Consider the following 23,870-nt stretch of genomic DNA (forward strand, 5'->3'; position numbering starts at 1 on the left):
TAAAAATGCAAACAGTTCAGTTTGCCAGGTGTATAAACATTTATAACATATTCATTAAAGTGCTGGTTAGTTAGTCAGCTTGACAGTCACATTTTACAGCAATACAATTCATGTGAGATGAACAAACAGATGTTGACAAAGTTTTCTTTTGGGGACATAATAATGAAGTTGGAAAAAAGGTAATAAATTGCAATATATTGCAGAATATCGCAATATGTTTAAAATTTTTAATAATATCTTTTGCTTGTGGATAATATTGTACATCGTGTTACCTCTGGTGATTCCCACCCCTACAATTGACAGACTTGTGCAGACTGCCAATACTGACGATATAATAGACAGAATTACAGATTCTCATATCCATTATATCTGAGAGAACCGTTGCAATGGGCTCCACCACCAGTTCCCAATGGTCTCACAAGATCAGATTTTTTAAAAGGTATCATCCACATGTTCTGGAAATCCCTGTAACTAAAAACGCTGCGATCAAGATCAGCCTTCAGTATTGTGCACTGTTTCATATGTTTAAATGTTTGTTTTTAATAAACGTGAATGTGCATCACACAGATGATTGAGATTTGTGTCTAATCAGCTATTCCTATTACAGTCTCACAAAATGTTACATTGATGTCCAGTAGATGGCGCCCTGGTGTAGGTTTTCACCTGCAAAATTACCAAAAGCCTCAAGAAAGAAAAGGAAAGTACATTTACTCAAAGGGGCTACTGTACTTAAGACTTTTGTGGTACTGACTTAGTATGAGTATTTCCATTGTATGATACATTAGAGCTCTACATTGCTTTCACTCCACTTCATTTCTCTGTCAGCTAAAGTTAGCTTAGCCTACTACTTACTTTGCAGAATAAGAGTTTACATACAAATCTGAGATGATATTATAAAGATATTATGAGCAGCACCTCAGTGATGCTGAAACCCATAGATATCAATGACCTCCCAGCAGGATGTTTGGATGAACAGGCTTTGGACTCCTGTTCAAGCCTCTAGTAGCACAACTGTTCTTAAAAGACTAAAACTGTAAAACTGCCTCCAGGTCTGTCAAGCACGCACACTGTGTCCGGTATTTGATCCGATGAACATACAATAGGCGCTGCCCAACCCTGCCTAAAGGATATTTACACCAGGCGCTGCAAGAATAAGGTTGAGCGAACCATTAAAGATCCAAACCACCTGGGTAACAGCCTGTTCTCCTTTACTTTTAATTAAGCCAAATTTTTAATACAGGACTTTTGCTTGTGGAGCATTTGTACACTGTTATTTAAGTCCACCTACACACCGGGCCAATATACATACATATATTTATAGGTTACTTCTTTATCTTTGAATTAGAATTTTGTAGATTTCTTTTTAGTAATTTGTGACATATTGAACCTTTTGAATCCACAAATCAATACAGTAATAAGACTGCATGAGTGATAAGTGATGGATGTTTTCCCAAACACTTTGTTTTGTTACAGTTATATTTAAAGCCTAACTTTTGCTGAATAGAGGCCACTGTGGCCAAAAGACAATAACCGGATAATAATAAATGCTCAAGTAGAGAAGAAGTAGACTCAATAATGTCAATAACATAACAATATCTACCTAAAATTTACATTGAACATTAGCTAACATTAGCCACCATAAACTGTATCAGACCAAGTAAGGCTGTAGCAGCAAAACCTCTGAGTGTATCAAACTGGCCGACGGTGTTTTATGAAGTCATCTTTTCATGTGTATGAGAACAATTGAGTTAATTCTTATTTTAAAAGAAACATATTGTAACTTTGTTGTCATAAAACGTAATGAGAGTTTAGTCATTTAAAAATAATATATATCCAATTCCATTTTAGTAAAAATGGAGATGTTGAATCACCTTATTATAAATATCAAATATAAATGTGCTGAAGTTTTTGTGTGTGATATGATTTAGCTGTAAAAATGATGAAAGGCATCAGAGATCAAATTAGATTTTAACTGTACAATTAAATGAATTAAAGCCAGATGTCTGTGACTTATTTGGAGCCTATCTGTACTGTAACTTTACTGTAACACATACAAGTGTATGTAACTGGGTCAATACACAACAAGGGGAAAACCAGAGAATAATAATAGAAGACCTGTAGTGTCTTCAAAAAAGCTACAAACTAGTGTAAAAGAGACTTTTTAGAGATTTTTTAGTGTGTTAGAAAATTATGCCTGTCTGGCATCAATGCAGTCTGAAAGTGACGGAGATGGTTAACAACATGGTTCCTCTCAGCTTCATTTTGATACACTAACACACACACACACACACACACACACACACAACTTAGCTGTTGTTTCTTTATTTTCATGACTATTTACATTGTAGATTCTCACTGAAGGCATCAAAACTATGAATGAACACATATGGAATTATGTACTTAACAAAAAAGTGTGAAATAACTGAAAACATGTCTTATATTTTTGATTCCTCAAAGGTTACCCTTTGCTTTTTTGATATTGTTCATCATTAGCTGCACGTGTGTGTGTGTGTGTGTGTGTGTGTGTGTGTGTGTGTGTGTGCGTGTGCGTTTGTGTGACTGAGGGAGATTATATTTTGAGTAGATAGGGATTCAACTCTGTGAGTCACTGGATGTCATCTGTCAGTTTGTCTGTCTGTCTGTTTGACATTTCAACATTTCTTTCCTACTTCAATTCAATTTTATTTATAGTATCAAATAGTGGTCATTATCTCAGGACACTTTAAAGATAGAGTAAATGGTATGTATAGACCACATAATTTACAAAAAACCAAACAATTCCAGATTGAGCACAAACCCCCAATTGTTTACACTGCATACTTTTTGCACTCTTGCAATATATTTTTAATTTCTTGCTTAAAAAAACATATAGCAAAGAAGAAATATCATGTATAAAAACATGATTCTGCTGAGGTATTTTACAAAAAGAAATATATTTTTTTGTATATATATTTAACTATTTTAAAGAAAGTTTGACATTGCTTTGTTGTTTGTTGATGCGTTTAATGGCTAATTGTAAGGTAATTTCCCAAGTTTCACGTAAAACAAACAAAAAACAAACAACCATTGTACATACAATTTAATTTTGTTGAATCAACCCAGTTAAAGATGGAGCAAATGTATCCTTGGGTGATTGGTGATGATTTATCTCATAAAACGTTTGGCAAGAGTGACTTTTAATGTAGGTTTAAAGTGCATTTTCGTATCACCAATCTGTTGGTCTCCTGATTTCCTTCAGCACTTAAATGCAGCATTGGCCACAGAACAGGCGATGGAAGCGTCATAGCTAAGTGACGTAGACGGCGTAGTAGAATGAGTAGAATGAATGAGCGGAAAGGGCAGAGCGGCACGACCACGAGAGACTTGACTCAGAGCACTGAGCGAGGCAGTATGAAGCTGTGAAGCGGCTTTTTTCTTTTGACACGGACAAGTGTTAGCCTACGATATATAAAAAATAGGCTATATATTAATTAATGTATCGTCTTGATAGCACAATGGCACGAGGAGAGGGCGCCGAGCAGTACGCAGCGAGTTTATTGTCAGTCAAACCTAAAAATACAGATATCAAGACAGCAAAGGTAAGAGCAAAGAGTTACATATTTGATTTTGGGGCTTATTAAAATGTGTTGCACCGATTTATTCAGGTGCGCAAAGTCGCGTAAATTGAATGCAACGTCTGATAAATTGCGGTCGTTACTTCCTCTCGGCACCTCAAACGCTCCTCTTGTCCTGGGTATTTGAATTTCACCCGGTTTGTCCATCTGTCCACGGACAGCTGCTCGTGAGGCTGACATAGCCTACCGGTTTTATAGAAACCACATCTTAATTGAACTCGCTATGTTTAACATTTTGATTTAAACCGTATACTGTCCAAGTAAAAAATCGCAGCGTCAGTGATGACAGATGTGGTCCAGAAACGTGACGTGGTACTTCTCCAGAGCTGCGTGATTCATGATTCATTTATTTTAACAGTCTATGGTTGAGTCTAAAATGAAGTGTGTTCAACAATACCATTTGTACCAACCTCTGAGTGCTTCTAAAGACACTTGTATGTGTATTTAATCAGTAAAACTGGCATGTGTCTAATGGTGCCCAGGATTTCCAAGTGTTAGTATTTAATTTGGAAAAGTGTAGCATCTATACCTTCCATATCATGTCTGTGCTGTGATCCCCTTTAACAGCAATATCAGATTGCAGGACAATTCACCTTGACAAGAACATGTACAATCTAAGCTTGGCAAAACTAGTTCTAAATGTCATGTCTGCTTCTTAGGAATTTAATTAAAATATACCTTTGACATATTTTAATATATAGGCCTATATATATTATATAGTTACACATGTTTTTTTGTTGTATACAAAATGTATAATCATGAAAATAGTCAGATTAAGCTATAGTTAAAATACTTGTCAATTGTAGCCTTAAATACCTAATATTTCATGTCATCTTCTTGATGTTGCACATTTCTTTCCTTGAATCCAGAATCTATGTGTGTTAAGGGAGTTTGCTCATCATCAGTGCTCAAAGGTTGCCTACAGGCTGTATTCCTTAATGTAGCTTAAGTTTGGTTTTCACACGATAATTATGCTTGTGTGGCCTTGCATTGCTGAAGCATTTGGTAGGAAAGAGTATTATTCATTCCTGATCTGTGAGGAGGCAGCAATTTTCTCCCAACAGGAGGTCATGCTGCTTTTGTGTCCGCGACGGATCTGAATCGGGGTGTAGAGACCCCCTTGCTGACATCATCGGACTGTTAACAGGTGATTGGCTGTGGCTGCGGGATGTGATAAGACCCTAGGCTGTCTGCTGATGCTGACTACTCAGCATGAAATGGAACACTACCTCCAACATCCTATTTCTAGAGCCAATGGCAGCGCTGGAGTCGATGTAGCGAGTGTGTGTATGAACTACAGTAACCTCATAGTTTCATACCCTTGTTTGACTGCATCAGGGATTTGTCTCTAATCTGGCATTCTTGGCGGTGGGGTGAGGGAAGTTAGCCAATCTCATCTTTCTCTCGTGGTAACAGGTTGTTTAACACGGGCATCAATTATGCCAAGATATTTGGACAGAGGGATGTAGTTGAAGCAGAAAACGAGGATTTAATTAAATTCCAGAGTACAGAAGAAAGCTGAAGATAATGATCACGAAGCGCAACGCTGCCCACATCACTTTACCTGAATTTATAGCTCCTCTGAGAATATGAGCATTTCCGTGTTTACAGTCCGATGCACAAACTGTTGTAAAGGCAAACTAATTGCATTCCATATCTCCTCTGTCCTCCCCTCTGTTTGTCTTCCAGCCAAATGACCAAAGAAACCGTCTGTCTGTGTGGAATAAATTGTGCTATGCTATTGGCGGGGCTCCCTACCAGATCACAGGCAGCGCTCTGGGCTTTTTCCTCCAGATCTACTTGCTGGATGTGGCTCAGGTGATTGGACAAGAGACTTCACTTTGAAATCACACTCATCACTCAACACACTCAACACACACACACTGTCAGAGCTAGAAAACACAATTTCCCTTCCATATATATCTTTGATTTAAAAAAAACAAACAAATATATTGTATAACTGAAAAAAGTTGTAAAAATACTTTAAGTGCCAAATTAAATGTCCTCTATATTCCCTATTCTTTAAAACACCGTTAATCCACCCGCTAATTCTGCAGCGTACAAGTTGGAGACTCATTTCCTTATCTTTGCATTTTTCCCGTAGTTCCACGTACTGATTAACTACAAGCCCAAATCTTGTGTTCACTCTTCTCCGTCTTGTATCAGTTTAACAGTCTTCAGCCTGCAGTAGCCGGTCAAGCACATTATCCTGGACTCCTACTGCTTTGCTTTGATGCTCAATTAGCAAATTAGATGTTTCCACTGTACACAGTAGGAACTTAAATAAAGGCCATTCAGCTCAAGAGATGAGACCATTACAGTGGCTCTGAGTGCTACTTTGTTCTTAAACAAATGACAGGGTTGTGCATTTCACTGTTGCCGTTCCAAAGCCTCAAAACGTCTCCATAACCTCATTGTTGTCGTGGCTCTTTTGAATCATTCACTAGCCGTGCTAATATAAGGTAGTATTTGGTATCCTCTTTGTTTTTATTTCATGGCTCACTCTTTTTCCAATTTCTCCCTTTTTAGCTGGATCCCTTCCATGCCTCCATCATCCTGTTTGTGGGCCGGGCCTGGGACGCTGTCACAGACCCCACAGTGGGTTTCCTGGTGAGCCGGAGTAGATGGACCCGCATCGGCCGCATGATGCCCTGGTAGGTATCTGAATCTCACAGCTGCACATTAGGACAAAGCAAAGCAAAGAGGATATTAGGCGATAGTAAGGAAATACTGAAATTTAGTAGACAGGATATTGAGTGGGGTAAGAACTGTGAGGAAAATGTACTGACAAAATCCAACTCATGAACTGTTGGCAGTAACCATGGCAACATGATTTAGGTTTCTACAGAGGAATAATGTGTGGTAAGAGTACGAGAGTATAGTCTGTATAAAACACAATGCATGTAATGAGTGCATCAGAAATCCATATGACTCGTACTAAAACCACAAAAGCAACCTTTTCAACGCACAAGCGTCAGGATTTATTTGAGTTTGTCTGTTTTTTTCTAGATGCAGATGTGTGGTGTAATCTACCCAGCTTGAAGCTAAACATGTACTTCTATGTTAACTTGCTAGAAGCGTTCTTCTACACTGCCTTTGTTGGCACATTTCTGGCACATGCCTTTCTTGGTGCCTTACCTCCACCAGGAGATCAGTGAAATAGTGTGAAACCATTGGCACGAATGTGTATTGTATTACCGACGTGTGTGTGTGTGTCATTGCTTCAGGCCATAGTATGATTTGCACAGCAACCGATCTAAATACTTCTCTCACATGATGTAATTTTAGTAAGAAATGTTGGCTGTGCACAAGCTGCATGTTGTGAGTTGATGGGGGGGGGGAATATACCGGCTTTTGCTGCGATTGGTCCAACCCACAACACACCATCAGCTCAAATGGGATAGGGGTGTGTCTATCTTTGTGTGTTGAATTTCCTACTCCATGTTTGGGCGGGGTTTGCATAGGCAGAGAGAGGTTACCTTGGGTCAAGAGGCATGCTTGGTTGAAATAATGGAGGTCATTGTTAGAAAAGGCAACATGTATATGATCCTCTGTGGGTTGTGTAGTTTTTCAAATTGAAGTAAAACAACCAGCCGTTAGATAAGAACAAACCGATGTCTTTTTATGTCCTCACTTGCTTTTCATATCTGTGTTGAAAATGTTTTACGTAGATATTGTGACATGGCACTAGAATAGGATATTTAGCATTGTCTGCATATTAAACACATTAAATAGATTTAGTGTATCTACCCCAAGGTCAGTTCCTTTCTTTTGCTTTACTGACCTCCAAATGTTGTCACCTAAAGAATCTGTGGTGTGTGTGTGTGTGTGTGTGTGTGTGTGTGTGTGTGTTTAGTCAGCCACGCCAGTGTGCGAAACAGTCGCAACCTGGCCTCCATAAATTAGCTCTCATTAACCTAATTCACTCAGACATTAGAGGGAATCAGGAAGTGTTTTCTTTCTTATTTCCCACGTGTGTAGCACAAGAAGGGGGCTGAGGGTGGGGGGTTCATATGACCATGTGTCACGGCACTCACGGTCAATAAATAAACCTCTCAGTGTTCAGTGATATGGCCCTCGGGGAGAGTCAGCACGTATTGCTCTTGCATGACTGCTTAAAAACAAAAAAATAAGAGGCTTCAATATTGATTTAGTTATTGGTTAGATTTGCTGTCATTCTACAGCACTGCAGGAGGGTTTTCTTTATTTATTATTATTTCAGCTACCTTTTCAGTTAATTGTTTGGTCTATAAAATTTCAGAAAATAGTGAAAAATCAACAAAATCACAAATTCCAGTCTTGAAATTGCTTGTTTTATTCAACCAACAGTTTAAAAGCCAAAGCAATTAGGTTTACTTTCACATAAGCAGCAAAACTACACAATTAACTTAAACGATAACTCAGTTGTCAAAATAGTTGCAGATTATTGTTCATCAACTAATTTAAATAATGTATTTATTGTTTCAGCTCTACTTAACCTGTTGGGGTGTGTTGATGCCAAAATGTTCATGGCTGGACTAGTGCCCTAAACCTAATAGGGCACTAAGCTGGACTGTTGTCTGTTTTGAAAACAAGTTTCTGAAGTGGCACCAGCTTCTCTTACTGAGGTCAGCTGGAAGATTTACAAAGCTGAGGAAAAGGCTGAGTGGGGTGAGAGCGAGGTGGGCCATAGTGGCCTCACCGTTCATTCAGCCCACCCTTGTCCCCTTCTGCAACCCAGACTGAGCCCTTTTTTACACACACACACACACACACACACACGCACGCACGCATGCTCTAACAAGGCAGGATTAATAGGATTATTCACAAAGCGGCAGGAGCGAATAGAAAAGTGACTGCAAGGGAGGAAAAATGAAACAGGTGGGGGTCGAAGCTACAGTAACAGTTGGCGGAACACACGCTTTAGCAGTGGGAAACAGCAGGCCTGGCACACTTTTTGTTTCAAGTCAAACCGTACAGAATGCGTGGTGAACCCCACTGTAGTAGCTCAAATTAATACCAAGTATTCTTGCTTGCTCTAGAAACACACTTTTTCTTATTGAAAACTGCAAATTGTTAACTTTTTAACTTTTCCTTTATCATACTGTATACAGGATACTTTTCTCTACTCCTTTTGCCGTGCTGACTTACTTCCTCATCTGGTACGTGCCTCCTTTCGAGCAGGGGAAGGTCGTCTGGTACCTGATCTTTTACTGCCTCTTCCAGTCAATGCAGACGGTTAGTATGTCATGTGGACACTCCTCAGCACCTTGTTCCCACTTGGTCCCAGTGTTGTGTACACTAGCCTAACTGTGTGTTTGTGTACGTTTGCAGTGCTTCCACGTGCCATATTCAGCCCTCACCATGTTCATCAGCAACGACCAGAAAGAGAGGGACTCTGCCACTGCTTATCGTACGTCAGCTCGCCTGAATGATCAAATGCTTTTTACATGAGTGTTGTTGCTGATGCTCCCATTTCTGTGATGCTCTCAGGTATGATGGTGGAGGTGCTGGGCACAGTTCTGGGCACAGCAATCCAGGGACAGATAGTAGGTGGCGACACAAGTTGTCCCACTGAGCCTGGTGAACACGACAGCAGAAACTCAACCAACACGTCCATAGTTTCACTGAATGAGACGGTGAGTCTATTGAGTCTTTGGTATCATGTCCAGAGGCGTCGGACTGAGGGGTAAAAGGGGACCGAGTATACAGGGCCCTAATGCGAGGAGGGCCCGCTAATGGCACTTACCCATTGCTAGTACCAGCTCTACTCTACTCGACTCGGCCGCGGTGACCCATCCTCCTTTTTCCATTGCAGATTTAGTACCGCCTGATGCATGAGGCAAGCGTAACTGGTCGTCACAGTGACGCTGCAGGAAACTGCCGTGACCTAATGCGACACACACAGAACGTGAAGGTGTGTTGTTTTGGATTCTCGGCATGTGGCTGTTGCCGCAGCCAGAAGACAAATTTTGCTTCAAAAGATGGCGGAGGCAGCAAAAAAACACCACTGGCTAAACCATTTTAAAATGATGATGAAGATTTTCTCCGACCAATCAGTAGTCTGCAGGTTTTCACGTCACCTTTTGGTATCTCCTCAGCTCGCGTGGAACCTCGACGGAGGTGATACTAAAAAAAGTACCTGTTGGCAGGTCCCGGGGACTTTTTTTCATAATGGAAAACCAAAAAAGGCAAAGGCAAGGCGAGTCGAGCAGGTACCATGTAATGGAAAAGTGCCAAAAGATACTAGAAGGAATAGCTGTGGATGCGGGGAGGGGCCCATAGAGAATGCCTATGTACAGGGTCCAGAACTTTGTGCTACGCCCCTGATAATGTCAGATAAATGATATTTACAAACCAAATTCACATGAGTGTTATTCCAAGCTAATGCTGTCTTTTTTTTTTTTTTTGTCCTTAGAAACGAGCTTACTTGATTTCTTCAGGGGTCATCTGCATCATCTACATCTTCTGTGCCACAGTCTTGTTTTTGGGTGTGAAGGAGAAAAAAGGTATGAATCCATGAAATACCAAGAGAAGTTCTCACTTGTTGAATGATAAGGTACAATATTTAAAATATTTATAGCCGTGCTGTGGACTCAACAAACATAACTTGGACTGGAGTCATGAATCTGAGGAATCCACTTGACAAAATAAAGACTTTGACTAGAACACCACAGACTCGTGACTGCATTGGACTTACTAGCCTTTTGACTTTTTTAGGACACTTGTCTGTAGCAGGGAGGGAGAAAGAGGGAGAGCATTGAAGCAACTTTTAAAGTTTAATACTTGATTCAGGACTTCATAGCCAAGATTTGAGTCTTACCAGTGTCTTGCAAAACCATGACTTTGTCCCACTTCTGATTTAAAGTTTTTATCAGTTGTCCTTAAACATTTGGCCTTACTTATCACTGACAAAAAAAAAGTGGTGGCTGCATTCTGGTAGGCACTAAATACATCCAAGATATGAATAAGACACATGCCAGAATGGCTCTGCATTGTGCAATAAATTCCTTTACAGCAAAGATTTTCAGCTGCCTTGTCTTTGTTTTCTTCTCCACGTTGAATTATAGAGAGCGGGCGAAAGGTATCCCAGCTCACCTTCTGTCAGGGCCTGTGGCTGGTGATGGGTTACGGACCGTACATCAAACTGGTCATCGGCTTCCTCTTCACCTCTCTGGCCTTCATGGTAATACTGTGTCTCATTATCTGTCTCATGCTGGATACAAACATTATTGATGAAGTCCTAGTTAAAGGCGAAATTCTACATTTTGGGAAATACTTTATTTTTTATATTTTGTTGTCGAGCATTAGAGGAGAAGATTGATTCCACTCTTATATCTGTCTATTAAATGAAGCTACAGCCTGGAGACATTTAGCTTAGCTTAGCATAAAGACTGGAAACAAGGGGAAATAGCTAGCTGTCCAAAGGTAAAACCACAACTTTGGCTTCTGTATGGATTAAACAAATGGAATACAAAGTGTATTTCCCAAAATGTCGAACTATTACTTCAATTGTACCAACTGTAGTTGGCATAAAAATGACTCTTCATTTGTTTTGTTTTTTTACAGCTACTGGAGGGAAACTTTGCTCTTTTCATCACCTATGCTCTCGGCCATAGAAAGGACTACCAGAATATTCTCCTGGTCATCATGGTGAGCGTTTCCATTTTCCACTAATATACTGTTTACATCAGTGTAAAAGCCCTAATATGAGATTTGGAGGACATCTGTGGCAGAAAACTTTGTTTGGCTCTCCTCGTGGCATGGAGAGTAAGCTCCTGGTGTTTGTGGGGTTTTCAGTCCGTACTCTGAGGTCCGTCCTCACGCGAGGAGGCGCGTGATTGAAAGGGCAGATTTTTAGGGTGAGAAGAGGAGTTGTTTGGGCTCCTGGGAACCTGTCTCCCAGTCACACACTCGCTCGGCGTTAGCAGGAGTTTGAGGGAGAGACAGGCACACAGTGGAGCTTTTGTTGCCCTGGCGATCCCTCACTGCCACCATGGGAACTGCCACCATTGGTTGCGCCCTCCTTTCCATCCTCTGGTGCCTTTCCCTCTGATATGGAGTGGAAACATGTGTGGGCCATGTATCATATTTGGAGAGGTGGGAGATGAAGGGGGGGGGAAGGAAAGATTTTCCGTTGTTGATTATATTATTTCTCAGGCTGCTAAGTTGTCAGTAGCAAGCTTGTTCTTGTGTGGTCATTTAACACTGGTTGACCAAGTTAGACCTCGAGGTCAAAGCTTGATTGCCCCCTGCAGAGTTAAGTTAAGACCAAACAAAGCATGTCGTGCCCTCGTCCCGTGGCCTCTTCCTGAGTGGTCCCTTTATTCTTTCCGTTTCCCACGTTTTCTGAATTTTAATGAAGAATTGTTTTTTAGTCAGAAAAATGTAAAACTTCTAAACTGTCTGCAGTTTTGTTGAAGTCAAGGTTGGTTTCAAGTGTAGTTACAGTTTTTCAAAACTTCACGCAGACAGCCTTTGCTGCGATGTGATATTAATGGCGAGCCGAAAGCGGTCGCGGTGCTGTTGGCGTTACACTTCCTCTTAGACAAGAAGGCACAACAGTGGTTTATCTGCCCTGATGATTGACTGACAGGCTGAGCTTGCAAGTCAAGGCACTTTTAACAATGTTACTCTGAGTGAGCAGTTTTACCAGAATTTTTTTATTTTGATAACTGTTTTGATTAACAATTAAGGTGGAAAATAAAAGCTTTGTGTTTAATGTATTTTTGTTGATGTTGAAAAGCTCATTGTGGCACTGGCTCTAGTGGCTGTAATTCTGCACCAAGGCTGAATTATGGGAAAGAGACTTCAGATACAGTATTAGGGGACCACTAAGGTCTATGTAAAAGCATCCAAAGACCATGTCATGGGACCTTTTTAAATGTAGATCAAAAAACTAAAACACAAAAGGTGACTGGCTTGGTCTGTCTTTTTGATAAAGCTAATGTGGCTAGGCTAAACTGCTTCATCTGGCTGAATGATTCCAGATAGTTTTGCTTTGCCGGACCTTCCTCCACAGTGCTGCGGAGGAGGGTCTGGCTAGTCCACACAGCATTCTGGGATGGGGGAAAAACGTGCTCTGGTTATTGCCATTTCTTTAAACCAATCTCAATCGTCTTGGGCTGCGCTAAATGCCAGACAGAGCCAAAATAGCCTCGGGAAAGGACTTGTTTTGGTGGAACATGTGTACGTTCAAAAGTTGTTTTAGTCGTGCGAGAAAAAACTCAGATTGGACAGATATTCTAGCTAGCTGTCTTGATTAACCGTCCGTGCAGAGATCTGAGGAGCAGTTAACCATAGTCCTCATAAATCGACCGTGGTTTAAAATTCTAACACAAAGAAAGCGGAAGGTAACGGACATCTGGGCGAAAAGAGCGGGATTGCCATCAGCACCGGAGCAATCCCGGAAGTGGAACGTCATGGATATAGACTAGATTCCAGATAAATCTGTTGTTGTTGTTAACTTGGGTTGACGTGAATGATGAATATTCAATTATCAACTACATACATATCTTGTCCTTTTGCAAGCATGCATGATATTTAATAAAGCAACAATACTGATAACTCTGTAACATTTTTTTCCAGCTATCCGGGACTGTGACCATCCCGTTTTGGCAGTGGTTTCTGACTCGGTTTGGGAAGAAGAAGGCAGTTTACTTTGGCATCACGGTGAGTAAAAAAAAAAAAAAAAAAATGCTTGTTTTTGGTACAACAAAGGCATCTATTCAAAAGGAATGTGTTGTTATGGAATTGCTCACTTCCTGCTGTCTCTTTCCATAGTGGGCAGTACCATTCATGATCCTAATCGTCTGCATCAAGAGCAACCTGACCATTTCTTACTTGGTCTCATTGGCAGCCGGTGTGAGCGTGGCGGCAGCTTTCCTCCTGCCTTGGTGAGCATGAGTTTATCCACAGAATCCATCCCTGGATCTATATGCAGATGTGGATTTTTGTTGATTGCGTCTCCAGTTTCCTTCTAAATGTCGCGTTTGTGCTTTCAGGTCGATGCTTCCCGATGTAGTGGATGACTTCAAGGTGAAAAACCCAGACATCCATGGTCACGAAGCCCTCTTCTACTCCTACTATGTGTTCTTTATCAAGTTTGCCTCTGGACTATCCCTGGGTGTCTCTACACTCAGTTTGAAGTGAGTTTGCTGATCCATATCTATAGCCATTATTCTCATGTACAGTTTAATTCTCACTGTCATCCTTAAAATGTAGTCAGCACTCAGTTTGTGTCTAAGGCTGCGTTCACACTGCCTACGTCGGCTGTCCGACGGTACGGCAAAAACGCAGGTCTTTCCATTAATTTTGAATGGGGGTAGTGCGTTTAGGCTGCGGCAGGGGTTTGCCGCAGGGGGGACACTCAAAAAAAACTAGAGCCTGCGGCGAAAAGTTGAGACCGACTCAACTTTTGGAGAGAAAATAAACTCAACCCCACATCACGCTGAGGTGGCCAATCATGTAACCGAGGATCAGACTTGAATCCCGTACAGTAAACCGAAAACGTCACTGCTGTATCGATGCCACAAGAACGTTTTTAAACATTATGAGGGTAAAAAATGAACCCCAAGTACTGAACTGCCCAGGAGTTTGTAATAGCTGAATGTTTCCTGCAACAACAAAGCATTTGCTGTCTCGCTCATCTCTTTTTCTTTCTCTCTCTTGCCTTGAAATAAGCTGCCTTCAAGTGCGGTCGTAAACGTCGAAATCTATAAACTATTTGACGGATAACCATTTTGTGAAATATAGTCTACTTGTGCTTTGTTGGGGGGTTTAAGAACACAACAGGATGTAACCCAAATGGGCCGTTTCATTGACACTCTGGTGTGAATGCCCACTAACAATATATGAGATTAGCTCCATGTTATAGCTCATCAGTCCAGTGGTCATGTGGTCAACAATCACATAATCCTTCACCTAACAATCTTGCCAAACTGAACTCACATCAGCTCAACGTTTCTCCCTCTATCAGCATTTTATTTATTTTTTTTTATGCAGATTTGCCGGCTATGTGACTGGGAGCTGCTCACAACCCGAGGCGGTCAGTTTAACCCTGAAGGTGCTGGTCTCCCCTGTGCCTGTGGGTCTTATAGCTGTGGGACTGTTGATATTGTGGACCTACCCTATTGATGAAGAAAGGAGGCAGGGCAACCGAAAACTACTGCAGGAAATTCTGTAAGTGAAAAGCACACACAAGCACTTAACAAGCGACTACGCAGACGTTTCTGCTTGATTCGGGATAACCAAACCAGGCTAGACACCTGTTGTTTAGTAGCAGGACTCGTGCATGACCACAGTAAACTAAATTCAGTTCCGCTCTGTATACCTATGCTAAATTCTAATGAAACCTGTTTTGCTCTGGTGTAAGCATGCATTATTCACCCTGTCTGAACAAGAGAAAGTCCTTTGTGTGTGAGTCCTGGCTGTTCTCCCGTCCTTTAACAGGGACTCTGAGTCTGAAACTTCAGTGCTTGGGAGCAGCGTGTAGCGGCAGAGGACGAGCCAGCCACCACAGCTGCTTTAACGCGTTTGCACAGGCTGTCGAGGGACACGACCACCAACAGAGGAGCGACCACAGACCACTGCTGCACAAACACAATCCGCATTAATCAGCTCCCTACAGTGGATCACGCAAGTTTACGTCGCCCTCTATTGGCCGGCCAGTAGCATCGCGTGTGTGAAGTATTTTCTGTTACCCTTTATCTCCAACTGTCCCAATTAAACTCCATCTGTTAAAACTAGAAAGCATACACAATTTACTAATCTACACAGTCCCGGGTTATTTTGGCAGAACCAAAGTCCCGGGTTCACTTACTGATATACTTTTTTCCTTTTTTAGAGGTTTTCTTTCATTGCCTAGCTGGAACACAGCACTGGGATCTGTCCATATTTGAACCTAAATGGGTATCTATTACTTTACTGGACAGTCAAATCTGACCACCTTATCATTTAAAAGGAAGATAAAACATGTTTGTGTTAACATTCAACAACTACAGATCCTAGAAGTGTATGGCTCATGGGAGCTCAGTCATGGACTTTTATTCAACAAGGAACTCTAAAGTTATTCAGTTGTATGTAGTTGTATGTCTACAGTGTTATTGCAATGTGGGACAACAGTTTTCATCAACTCCATTTGTACACTACATCCTGAAGTACTAGGTTGGAATTGGGACACCGCTTGTGATTTGTGGTATTGTTTATGAAGTATTTATTTGCTGGTTGACGAGATCTGACTTTTACTCATTCAGACTGGAGTGTAATGTTACCTTTTGATGTTTACTATGTCTTAAGTCACTTGTGTTTTACTTTCCATTCAGACAGCGCTCTGAAGAAAAAACTGTATGAACCCTTATTTCGGGTATACCAGCACTATTTCACTAATTGGCATTGTACGGAGCTGTGCTACAATTTCTGCATTATATTTTCTGTGTTTCCTGTGGATTATTTCAGAAAGGCAAAAAGTGTACTTGAATCTTCTGAAGGGGAAATGCACCTTGTGGTATTATGTACTGTATGTATGAAACACACATCTTTACTAACTAGTTGCAATGAGATTTACTGTTGAACTTGTTACTTGTTAAGGTTTTCTAAAAGGGTTTCCCACCTTTTTTGTGCTTTAACATTTCAGCCAATCTCCATCAGGTTTAATAGACATTTCTAAATGTCTTAAGTAATTTCATTTAGCATGTTTTCACTTCCCAAAGGGCAGAGAAACATGCTTTATTTAACTATTTATTTAAACAAACTATGTAAGGGGTTATAGGTTTTTCTTATGAAAGCACATGGCTATAATTTATCAACAGTGAATGGTTATTGAGTCATCTGTGATTTTCAAATCCTGTGAGAAAACATCAATTATGGATTTTATTTTTCTGTTTTCTAATCAGAAATATCACAAGTTGCTATACTGTGACAAACCTGTTGGTTTTAGTTTTGGGACTCTTAAAAACAGCTGCCAAAATCCTAGTTTTTCTGTTTTAGGGAGTCCTACCTTTTAGATGGCATGATTTAACAACATGATCTTATTGGTTAATTTAAGAGAATTTATTTAATGCGTAGTTTATTTGTAATTGCTCTGAATGAACTGGATGTGGCATATCTCTTCTTGGTCATCTTGGTGTTTATATGCAGCTGTATGTATGTATGTATGTATGTATGTATATATATATATGTAAATATGTTTTTGTTTTGTTTTTTTCAAATTTGACATTGATGAGCAATATATAAATCAGCAAAGACACAAATTAATGTGCTGTTAATTTGTCATTTTAAGTTTGTAAATAAAGTTTATCAAAACAGATGAAAAAGCCTGTTGATTTCTTTGCAATATCCCAAACTCTACCCTACATTTTTGTTTAGAATATCTAACCACTTGTTTCAGCAGACACCACACCATTTTAGTAGAAATGCATTCATACAAGTTGACATAAGCACTGCAGTGGTAGGCAAATAGTGGCCCTGTCCAATCCTAAAAACTATTTTTTGTAAATTAAACATACAAGCCTGTGTTTCCACTACACTTGTAAAACTGTCCAATGAACAATGGTGAAACAAACTGACCCATGGTTTACCTATTGACCCCTGAAGCACAACTTCCTGCCAAAGAGAAAGATGCTTTTTATGAATACTAAACTTTGCAAATGTTAAGTTTTACTTTATTTTCCTCATGTACTCAATTATTGTAAATATCTGGACTGAATTTACTATATTTTTTTTTAAGTTGGCTTGTTTGCAAAATCTCACTTGCTACAGTGACTATATCAAGGGTCGGTGTAAAGAGCAGTCTTGGGCCGGAAGGAGGAAGTCCGAGCGGAGTTTTTGACAGGATACGTAGATTTGTGTGAGCGAGGTAACGGGTAAATACAAACAACTGTATCGTGAATGTAATAATCATGACTTTTGGGAGTGAGGAGGACGAAGATTGGGATTATGACGGTATGGAGTGGCAGAAAGTGGCGCTCAAAAGAAATTGAGGGATCAAAGTTCAGAGGCAGAGTCTGATGAAACTGTCAAGAGGGCCAGGGCTAAGGGCTGAAAATCATAACTATGAATGGAAAGTAATAATTGAGTTTGTTGAGCATTTCCACCTCAAAGGTGGCTAAAGCTATGGAAAGGGATATTGGTAAAGTGAAGTATTTGAATAACAAGCACATACTTGTACATGCAGTGAGTAGAGAACATCAAAATGCTATGATGAAAATGACTACACTGGATGGTAAACAAGTAAAATCCAGCGCTGAGCTATCATTTTCTTGGTTGCGGTTCATCCGGCTAGCCAAATATTCTTCTGTCTCCCAAGTAGGTGTAATTTAGAGTCTATCATTAAGTAACAAAACAATCAGGTCAGTTCTACTCTTTAAATGCTTGAAAAGAAAAGAGTGGAGAGTGGACAGAGAGGAATTTTAACATTGGGTATTTGGTTCAAGACTATTTAAATAAGAATTATTATGATTATATCAATATTTATATGGATGGAACTAAACGTTTAAATAACGTATACCTTCCAGAATTTGATGAAGGAAGAGTTAAGAGAATTTCAAACTGGCTATCAGTGTATACAGCAGAACTAACAGCAGTAATCATCGGTCTTCAGTGGATAGAGGAGGTAAAACTGTAGTGGTGGTAGATTTGGGAAGAGAGTGGGGCATTAAAGAACTGTTAGAGACAGTACAGGTTAAAGGGGCTTTATGTAATTATTTAAATGAAACGGGTTTAATATTCAGAATATATCATCCCCCCTAACACACTCTGGTACAGTAGGTGGCGGCATGGACCTTTAAACGTTGGTTTGTAGCCCGCCAATTAACTAAAGAAGAAGAAGAAGACTATTTAAAAACGTACAACCAAAGAAAACGGCCACTGCTTCCATTGGAAGACTGAAGCAACAGTCGCCTGTTCACCAACAGGCTGCCAATTCGTCCGAGTCTCCACTAATTAGCTCCAGCTGTGCCTGAGTGCTGGTTTCGCGTGCAGATTGAAAGGGAAAGGTAGAAAGACAGCAGTCTTTTGCGATGAAAATGTGGCGTCTCTATATTTTGTGCAGTGTTTTATCACTTTGCCTCCTCAGCTGTGCAATGGGCACTTATGAATCTGCATTTACCAGAAGAAAAGTTTCCAAACCGGGTACTCCAAAATCCCAATTAATTCAGCAGTCAAGAACAGACTACAGAAAATCCTCTCCGAGGTCAGGCCTACCTACCAGCATTTCTCCAATGTCTCCACTGGGTTCCCAAAGTTCTTCCCCTCCTCTGACCCCTCGACCCATGCGTCCAGAGGAGCCCAAGGCAAAGATCCTGTCGGACTCCGCTTACCTCACAGACGTTTCTGTAACCTGCTCCGCGTCTGACGTTGTCGTGCGGGTCAAACCAGCTTTCTACGGTCTGGGCGCAGATACAGAGGAGCTGAAATTAGGCAGCTCCTGCAAAAGCAACGGGGTTCTCAAACCATACGGTGACCTGCTTTTCACGTATCCCCTGACAGCGTGTGATGCCGTGCGTGAGGTAAGATTAGTCATTAGTTTTCAGACTCTTAATCCTAATGTTAAAATCATAATATCTGATCCAATCTTTGACAGTCGTCCCACGGGTATCTGCTCTACAAATACGAGCTCCATTATGAGCCTTCTGGAAAGCGTTTTCCAAGGATGACTGTCGACATTGAATGCCGTTATCAAAGGTTAGTCGTGTGTGTGTGTGTTTGCGTGTGTGCGCGTATGTGTGTTTTTTAACAATCCCCAAAACTTGTCCAGGAGCAACCATGTGCATCGTCGGATTGTGCGGCCCACCTGGGAAACTGCTGTTGTGCGTAAAATGCTGAAAGGAAGTCCAACGGACTTCCAGATATTGTTGATGGATGGTATGTCTAAACAATTGGATTGTAGTGATTTAAGAGCTGCTTCTTTCAGTGCAATGTTTTCGTCGGTTATAAACGGCTCTATTTGATGCAATATGTTTAATGCTTAGATTCATGGAGCGCACCTGCCGAGTCTCAGGTGTACCAGCTTGGAAAGACTATTAATTTCGAGGTCTCTGCTCCTAATCTCTCAAATGGTGGAAAACTGTACATCAATACGTGCCATGCTACACCATCCAGTGGCTCTAAATCCTATATACTCAAATACACCATCATTGACAACTTTGGGTAGGTATTATGCACAGTAATACATTTAATCTCACCCTTGGTGTCCTGATTTGCAATTTAACGGAGATTCGCGTCATGTTGTCATCCGCAGCTGTTTGCTGGACAGCAAGAGCAACCCAGGGGCCTCTCAGTTCATCTCTCGGACAGACAATTCCCTAAGATTCTCCCTAAAGGCTTTCCAGTTTACTTCTGACCCTTACCCCGAGGTGAGCATGTGGTCCAATTCTCAGGATTCACACAGATTTTAACTGTAGCTTAACCCAGTTTCCATTTTTTAGATCAGTATTCACTGCACTTTGTTTGTCACACCTGAGGACGCGGGTCCTGCATACAAATCATGCACCTACATAGGGAACGGGTGAGTGTTGACACCATGAACTAAATTACCATTCCAGGGTTATAGGTGGCTTTTTCTTTCAGACGTTTCCCTGTGGATTAAGCATATTTTGTGTATTTGCCATGATAGGTGGAAGGCCCTCTCTGGTGATGACTCCATATGTGAATGCTGTGATTCACAATGTGTGACCTCTAAACCCCAGAGGGCCATGATGGAAGGTATGTGGCTTTTATTTTATTTTTTTCTTTAAGCCTTTATTAGATTTCAAGGAGATTTGTGCACCATTCCTTCTTGGATATATTGGATTGTTGTGGTTTAACTTGCACTGCAAGTGTCATATCTCTAACTGACAATTCTTTTGTGCTCAACTATATTTCTATCAATGAAAGCAACCATTAATTTTTTTTGTCACCATTAAATGGCTACATCTCCTTTATATTTTTTTTTATTTTTTTCAAGGCTCTGCCAGCAGTGCATCATTGTTGGTCTCTGATCAGCTGTATGCAAAAGATGCTTTCCTTCCTGTCAGCATGAACAAAGGCGAGACCCCGTGGAAAAGTGCCGAAGTAGTAAAGTATGAGGACGATGAAGTGCAAGATTACAAGGATGAGGAGCAGCTTGAAGAAGAAAGTGGGGTTGTCTCTGGAGTTATGACAGAACCTGATTTAGATGAGTTGGGTTTTAGGAGGAGGGTCTTAGGGGAGGAAGACTGTGAAGTGAAGGATTCAAATCAGTTCCAAGAGGATGGGTCAGGGTATGTAGTGGAGGAGGCGGGATTTGAAGGAAAAGATGAGATCCCTTTGAATCAGAAGGAAGGTAAAGTGTTGCGTCACTGGAGAGAGAGTAGAGAGGTAGAGCCGCTGGTCTCTGAAGGCAGGGAAGAAAACAGGAAGCCTACAGATGGAGGTGACGAGGATGATGGGATGACCTCTGAGGTGGAGTGGACGACTGACGGTCTGGCAGATTTCAGAGACGATAGTGAGAGGACCTGGTATTTCACATGGAGGTAGCTTTATTTTAATGAATGGCTCAGTACTCTGCTCAAAGACTAACTCTCCATAACAGAACTTGTGCCTTATTTCAATAAAAACACGAACATGCAGTGGAGTCTTTTGTCATGACTTAAAATGGTCAATTTTGTTTTTAAACCTTTTTTTAATTGTAACTAGATTTGAAGCTTTTTATTGATCTTCAACATTATGAATTTCTGTAGTTGACATTAAGCAATGTATTACAAATGTAAAACATAAGTATCACTTTAATGTACAGCGTTGAGTTTCAAGAGGGTTGTGCATGGTTTTGATTTGAACAATTCTGATTTCAATTCATTCTTCAATTCACATTCTTTTCAATTCTGGTTCTTATTGGGGGGGGTGAGTTGAAACCAGTGATATGCTTATTTCAGAAATTTTGTGCACCATGGCTGCAACACAAGCACCTGGAGGGACTGTCAGCTATGGAAACCAAAACTTGCATGTGTTCAATTTTGGAAGTGATTGGATTCCAAACTAAATTTTCCAAATGATTCAGATGGAAAAACTTCCATTGGAATCAATTTTGAAACTATTTGAAATTGGAACTGGTTAATGACAAATCCTACTTAAGGACACTGAACAGTAACTGAACATCAGACTAATGGGACAATTGGAAAAAAAGATGCTCCTCAATGTGACAATTTGATCTGTCCATACTTTATTCTTCATTATAAATGATTTATTACAGTGTATGATACCAGTTTGAAATATAGTTCAACACAAAGATCCCACTGAGCAATAACTGAGGAAAGGCAATGCCTCCATTATCAGTAACTAAAAGCAGCAGAAAATGACTAGTATTGCTTTACATGTCTGCTCACGGTTTCTTTGACATTAATGGTCATGCACAGAGCTTTGAATTATAAAAACTTTTTTAGAACAAATTTGGAAACTAGCTATACAGACAAACTTGATTTAAATGAAATTATGGTGCAACAACATTGCAAAGAAGACGTTCTGTATGTAGAGACCCTCTGAACATAAACAGGAAAAATAACTTAATTTATTTTGTAACATTTGTGTGGAAACTCTTAGAGAAAATACAGAACCAAGCACAGATCCATCATTACTGGATATGTTAAAATGTACAAAATCTTGCTATATTTACAAATGAGCGCCCCAAAGTCCCATTGTTATGAGTTCTGACTAAAGCTCTGATTCAGCAGGACATAAGTGGTACAATCAATGTTTGACACTAGAGGGTGGTATATTCCCATCTCTTGCAAAGGTAAAGCTCAGAAGCCCCTCTGCAAAAGAAAATATGCTGTATTCACTCTTAGTAAAATGTAAAATTAGTATGTGAGAAAATTAAGACCCACACCATTAACATCAAAGTCAAAGGATTTTCTTTAAAATCTTTGAAATAAGCATCTCATCTATCCAAATCCAGTTTTTCTTTCAAACACAAAGACCAACTTGCAGAAAATTCAGTGTTATTGGTAAGTCCTTCCCAGGTCTCCTTCAGTCTTTACAATCATGTCATTCCTCCTTCAACGGTCCCTGCTGTCCCATTTGTTATCTCCGCAGCATCTGAGGTTGGAGAATATAGGCAGCATTAGTTTAAAGGAGTGCAGAAGAGTTGTACAATAAAATGAAAACTGATTTTTAGCCATGCTAGCCGCATGGCTCTAGGGATGGCAATCTAGCTTAGTTGGTCCAACACTTGGGGCCAGACTGAAATATCTCAACAACTATTGGATGGATTGTCATGGCATTTTGAATTCATGTTTCCTTCAGAATGAATTGTAATCTCCCTTTAAATTTGTCTTGTACTTTGGTTTATAAGGTACTTTTTGTTTAGTGCAGATTTATTTTCCATAACATTGGCATGCTACCAAGCTAAGATGCTGAACATGGTAAACATTAAACATGCTAAAGCTGCATTCATGCAATATCAGGAGAATGGAAAAAAACCGTAAAACCACGCGTTAATCCCACCACATTAACCCATAATAGATAACACCACTGTTAACCTTGTTGTCACTTCATTGAAATAGCCCCAATTAGCTATTTTTGTAGTGTTGAAACCCGGTACAAACTGTGCAAGTTTTTCTAAATTAGCTGATTCCATAAGTATTAATATCGTCATTTATTTAGATTATTTCTGATTTAGATTACAATTTGGGAGTTGACGTGAACTGTTTTTCTCACTTGGTTGCTCATAATTATGGTTCAGTTAAATGATATGACGTGAATGCCAGCACGTTGGCACTGTCATTTTGAGCATTATAGCATGCTGACATTAGTGCTTAGCTCAAAGGATTTGCTGTGCCGAAGTTAAGTCTCACAGAGCTGCTAGCGTGGCTGTATAGACTCTTAGTCTTGTTCATCGTTTCCTTATGCGTTTTATTTATAATGATCAATCTCTCTTACCCTCGATACTCTCTTGCAGTGCTTCCTGTCCTGCAGTTTGCTCTGTCTCTTCACTGGTCTCATTCTCTTTGCCCTTGGCTTTCGGTTTCCTTGCAACAGGTGGTGGCACCTTGACTCCCTGCTTCACCGACTCCGCTTCACTCACCACCTTCTGCTGTACGGTTGCCATGGTCTCCGGTGGCGACTTAGTCTCAATCACCACCTTCTTGTTGCTCTTGGAGAAGATAAAGCTTGCTGTGCTGGAGGGGGACTTGCGGAGGTCTATTGGTGAGGTCGGTGAGTTCAAGCTGAGGCGAGATCCAGGGCCGGCGTTTGATCTGGCTGCCGTTCTCAGGCGGATGGCCTCCTGTAGGTTCATGGAAGGAGAGGAGGTCATGGCAGGAGGAG

General features: G+C 40.5%; 2 protein-coding genes across 2 annotated transcripts; both read left to right on the forward strand.

Annotated features, from left to right (window-relative positions):
- Window positions 1–3,285: 3,285 nt before the first annotated feature.
- LOC114547254 (sodium-dependent lysophosphatidylcholine symporter 1-B) lies at window positions 3,286–16,070 on the forward strand. Its single transcript, XM_028566510.1, has 14 exons — window positions 3,286–3,578; window positions 5,304–5,432; window positions 6,144–6,268; window positions 8,708–8,831; window positions 8,928–9,006; window positions 9,087–9,232; window positions 10,012–10,102; window positions 10,664–10,779; window positions 11,163–11,246; window positions 13,182–13,265; window positions 13,377–13,489; window positions 13,598–13,741; window positions 14,598–14,774; window positions 15,045–16,070. Exons 1-14 carry the CDS (start codon window positions 3,474–3,476, stop codon window positions 15,085–15,087), a joined length of 1,560 nt encoding a protein of 519 aa, XP_028422311.1. The 5' UTR covers window positions 3,286–3,473; the 3' UTR covers window positions 15,088–16,070.
- Window positions 16,071–18,445: 2,375 nt separating this feature from the next.
- On the forward strand, window positions 18,446–21,180 carry LOC114546897 (zona pellucida sperm-binding protein 3). Its single transcript, XM_028566044.1, has 8 exons — window positions 18,446–19,099; window positions 19,174–19,274; window positions 19,348–19,454; window positions 19,562–19,739; window positions 19,831–19,945; window positions 20,018–20,097; window positions 20,206–20,294; window positions 20,536–21,180. The coding sequence occupies exons 1-8, from the start codon at window positions 18,611–18,613 to the stop codon at window positions 21,084–21,086; spliced, it is 1,710 nt and encodes a 569-aa protein (XP_028421845.1). The 5' UTR covers window positions 18,446–18,610; the 3' UTR covers window positions 21,087–21,180.
- The last annotated feature ends 2,690 nt before the right edge of the window (window positions 21,181–23,870 follow it).

The sequence above is a fragment of the Perca flavescens genome, chromosome 20 (genome assembly GCF_004354835.1).
Source record: "Perca flavescens isolate YP-PL-M2 chromosome 20, PFLA_1.0, whole genome shotgun sequence".
Classification (NCBI taxonomy): Eukaryota; Metazoa; Chordata; class Actinopteri; order Perciformes; family Percidae; genus Perca; species Perca flavescens.

What these genes read in the sequence shown, in the direction of transcription:
- LOC114546897 (XM_028566044.1), top strand. Translation starts at nt 18,611, where the DNA reads ATGAAAATGTGGCGTCTCTATATTTTGTGCAGTGTTTTATCACTTTGC. An exon ending in CCAGATATTGTTGATGGATG is followed by an intron (nt 19,455 to 19,561) that starts GTATGTCTAAAC and finishes TTTAATGCTTAG; the next exon opens with ATTCATGGAGCGCACCTGCC. An exon ending in TGCACCTACATAGGGAACGG is followed by an intron (nt 20,098 to 20,205) that starts GTGAGTGTTGAC and finishes TTGCCATGATAG; the next exon opens with GTGGAAGGCCCTCTCTGGTG.
- LOC114547254 (XM_028566510.1), top strand. Translation starts at nt 3,474, where the DNA reads ATGTATCGTCTTGATAGCACAATGGCACGAGGAGAGGGCGCCGAGCAG. An exon ending in CAGATATCAAGACAGCAAAG is followed by an intron (nt 3,579 to 5,303) that starts GTAAGAGCAAAG and finishes TTTGTCTTCCAG; the next exon opens with CCAAATGACCAAAGAAACCG. An exon ending in GGGTGTGAAGGAGAAAAAAG is followed by an intron (nt 10,103 to 10,663) that starts GTATGAATCCAT and finishes GTTGAATTATAG; the next exon opens with AGAGCGGGCGAAAGGTATCC.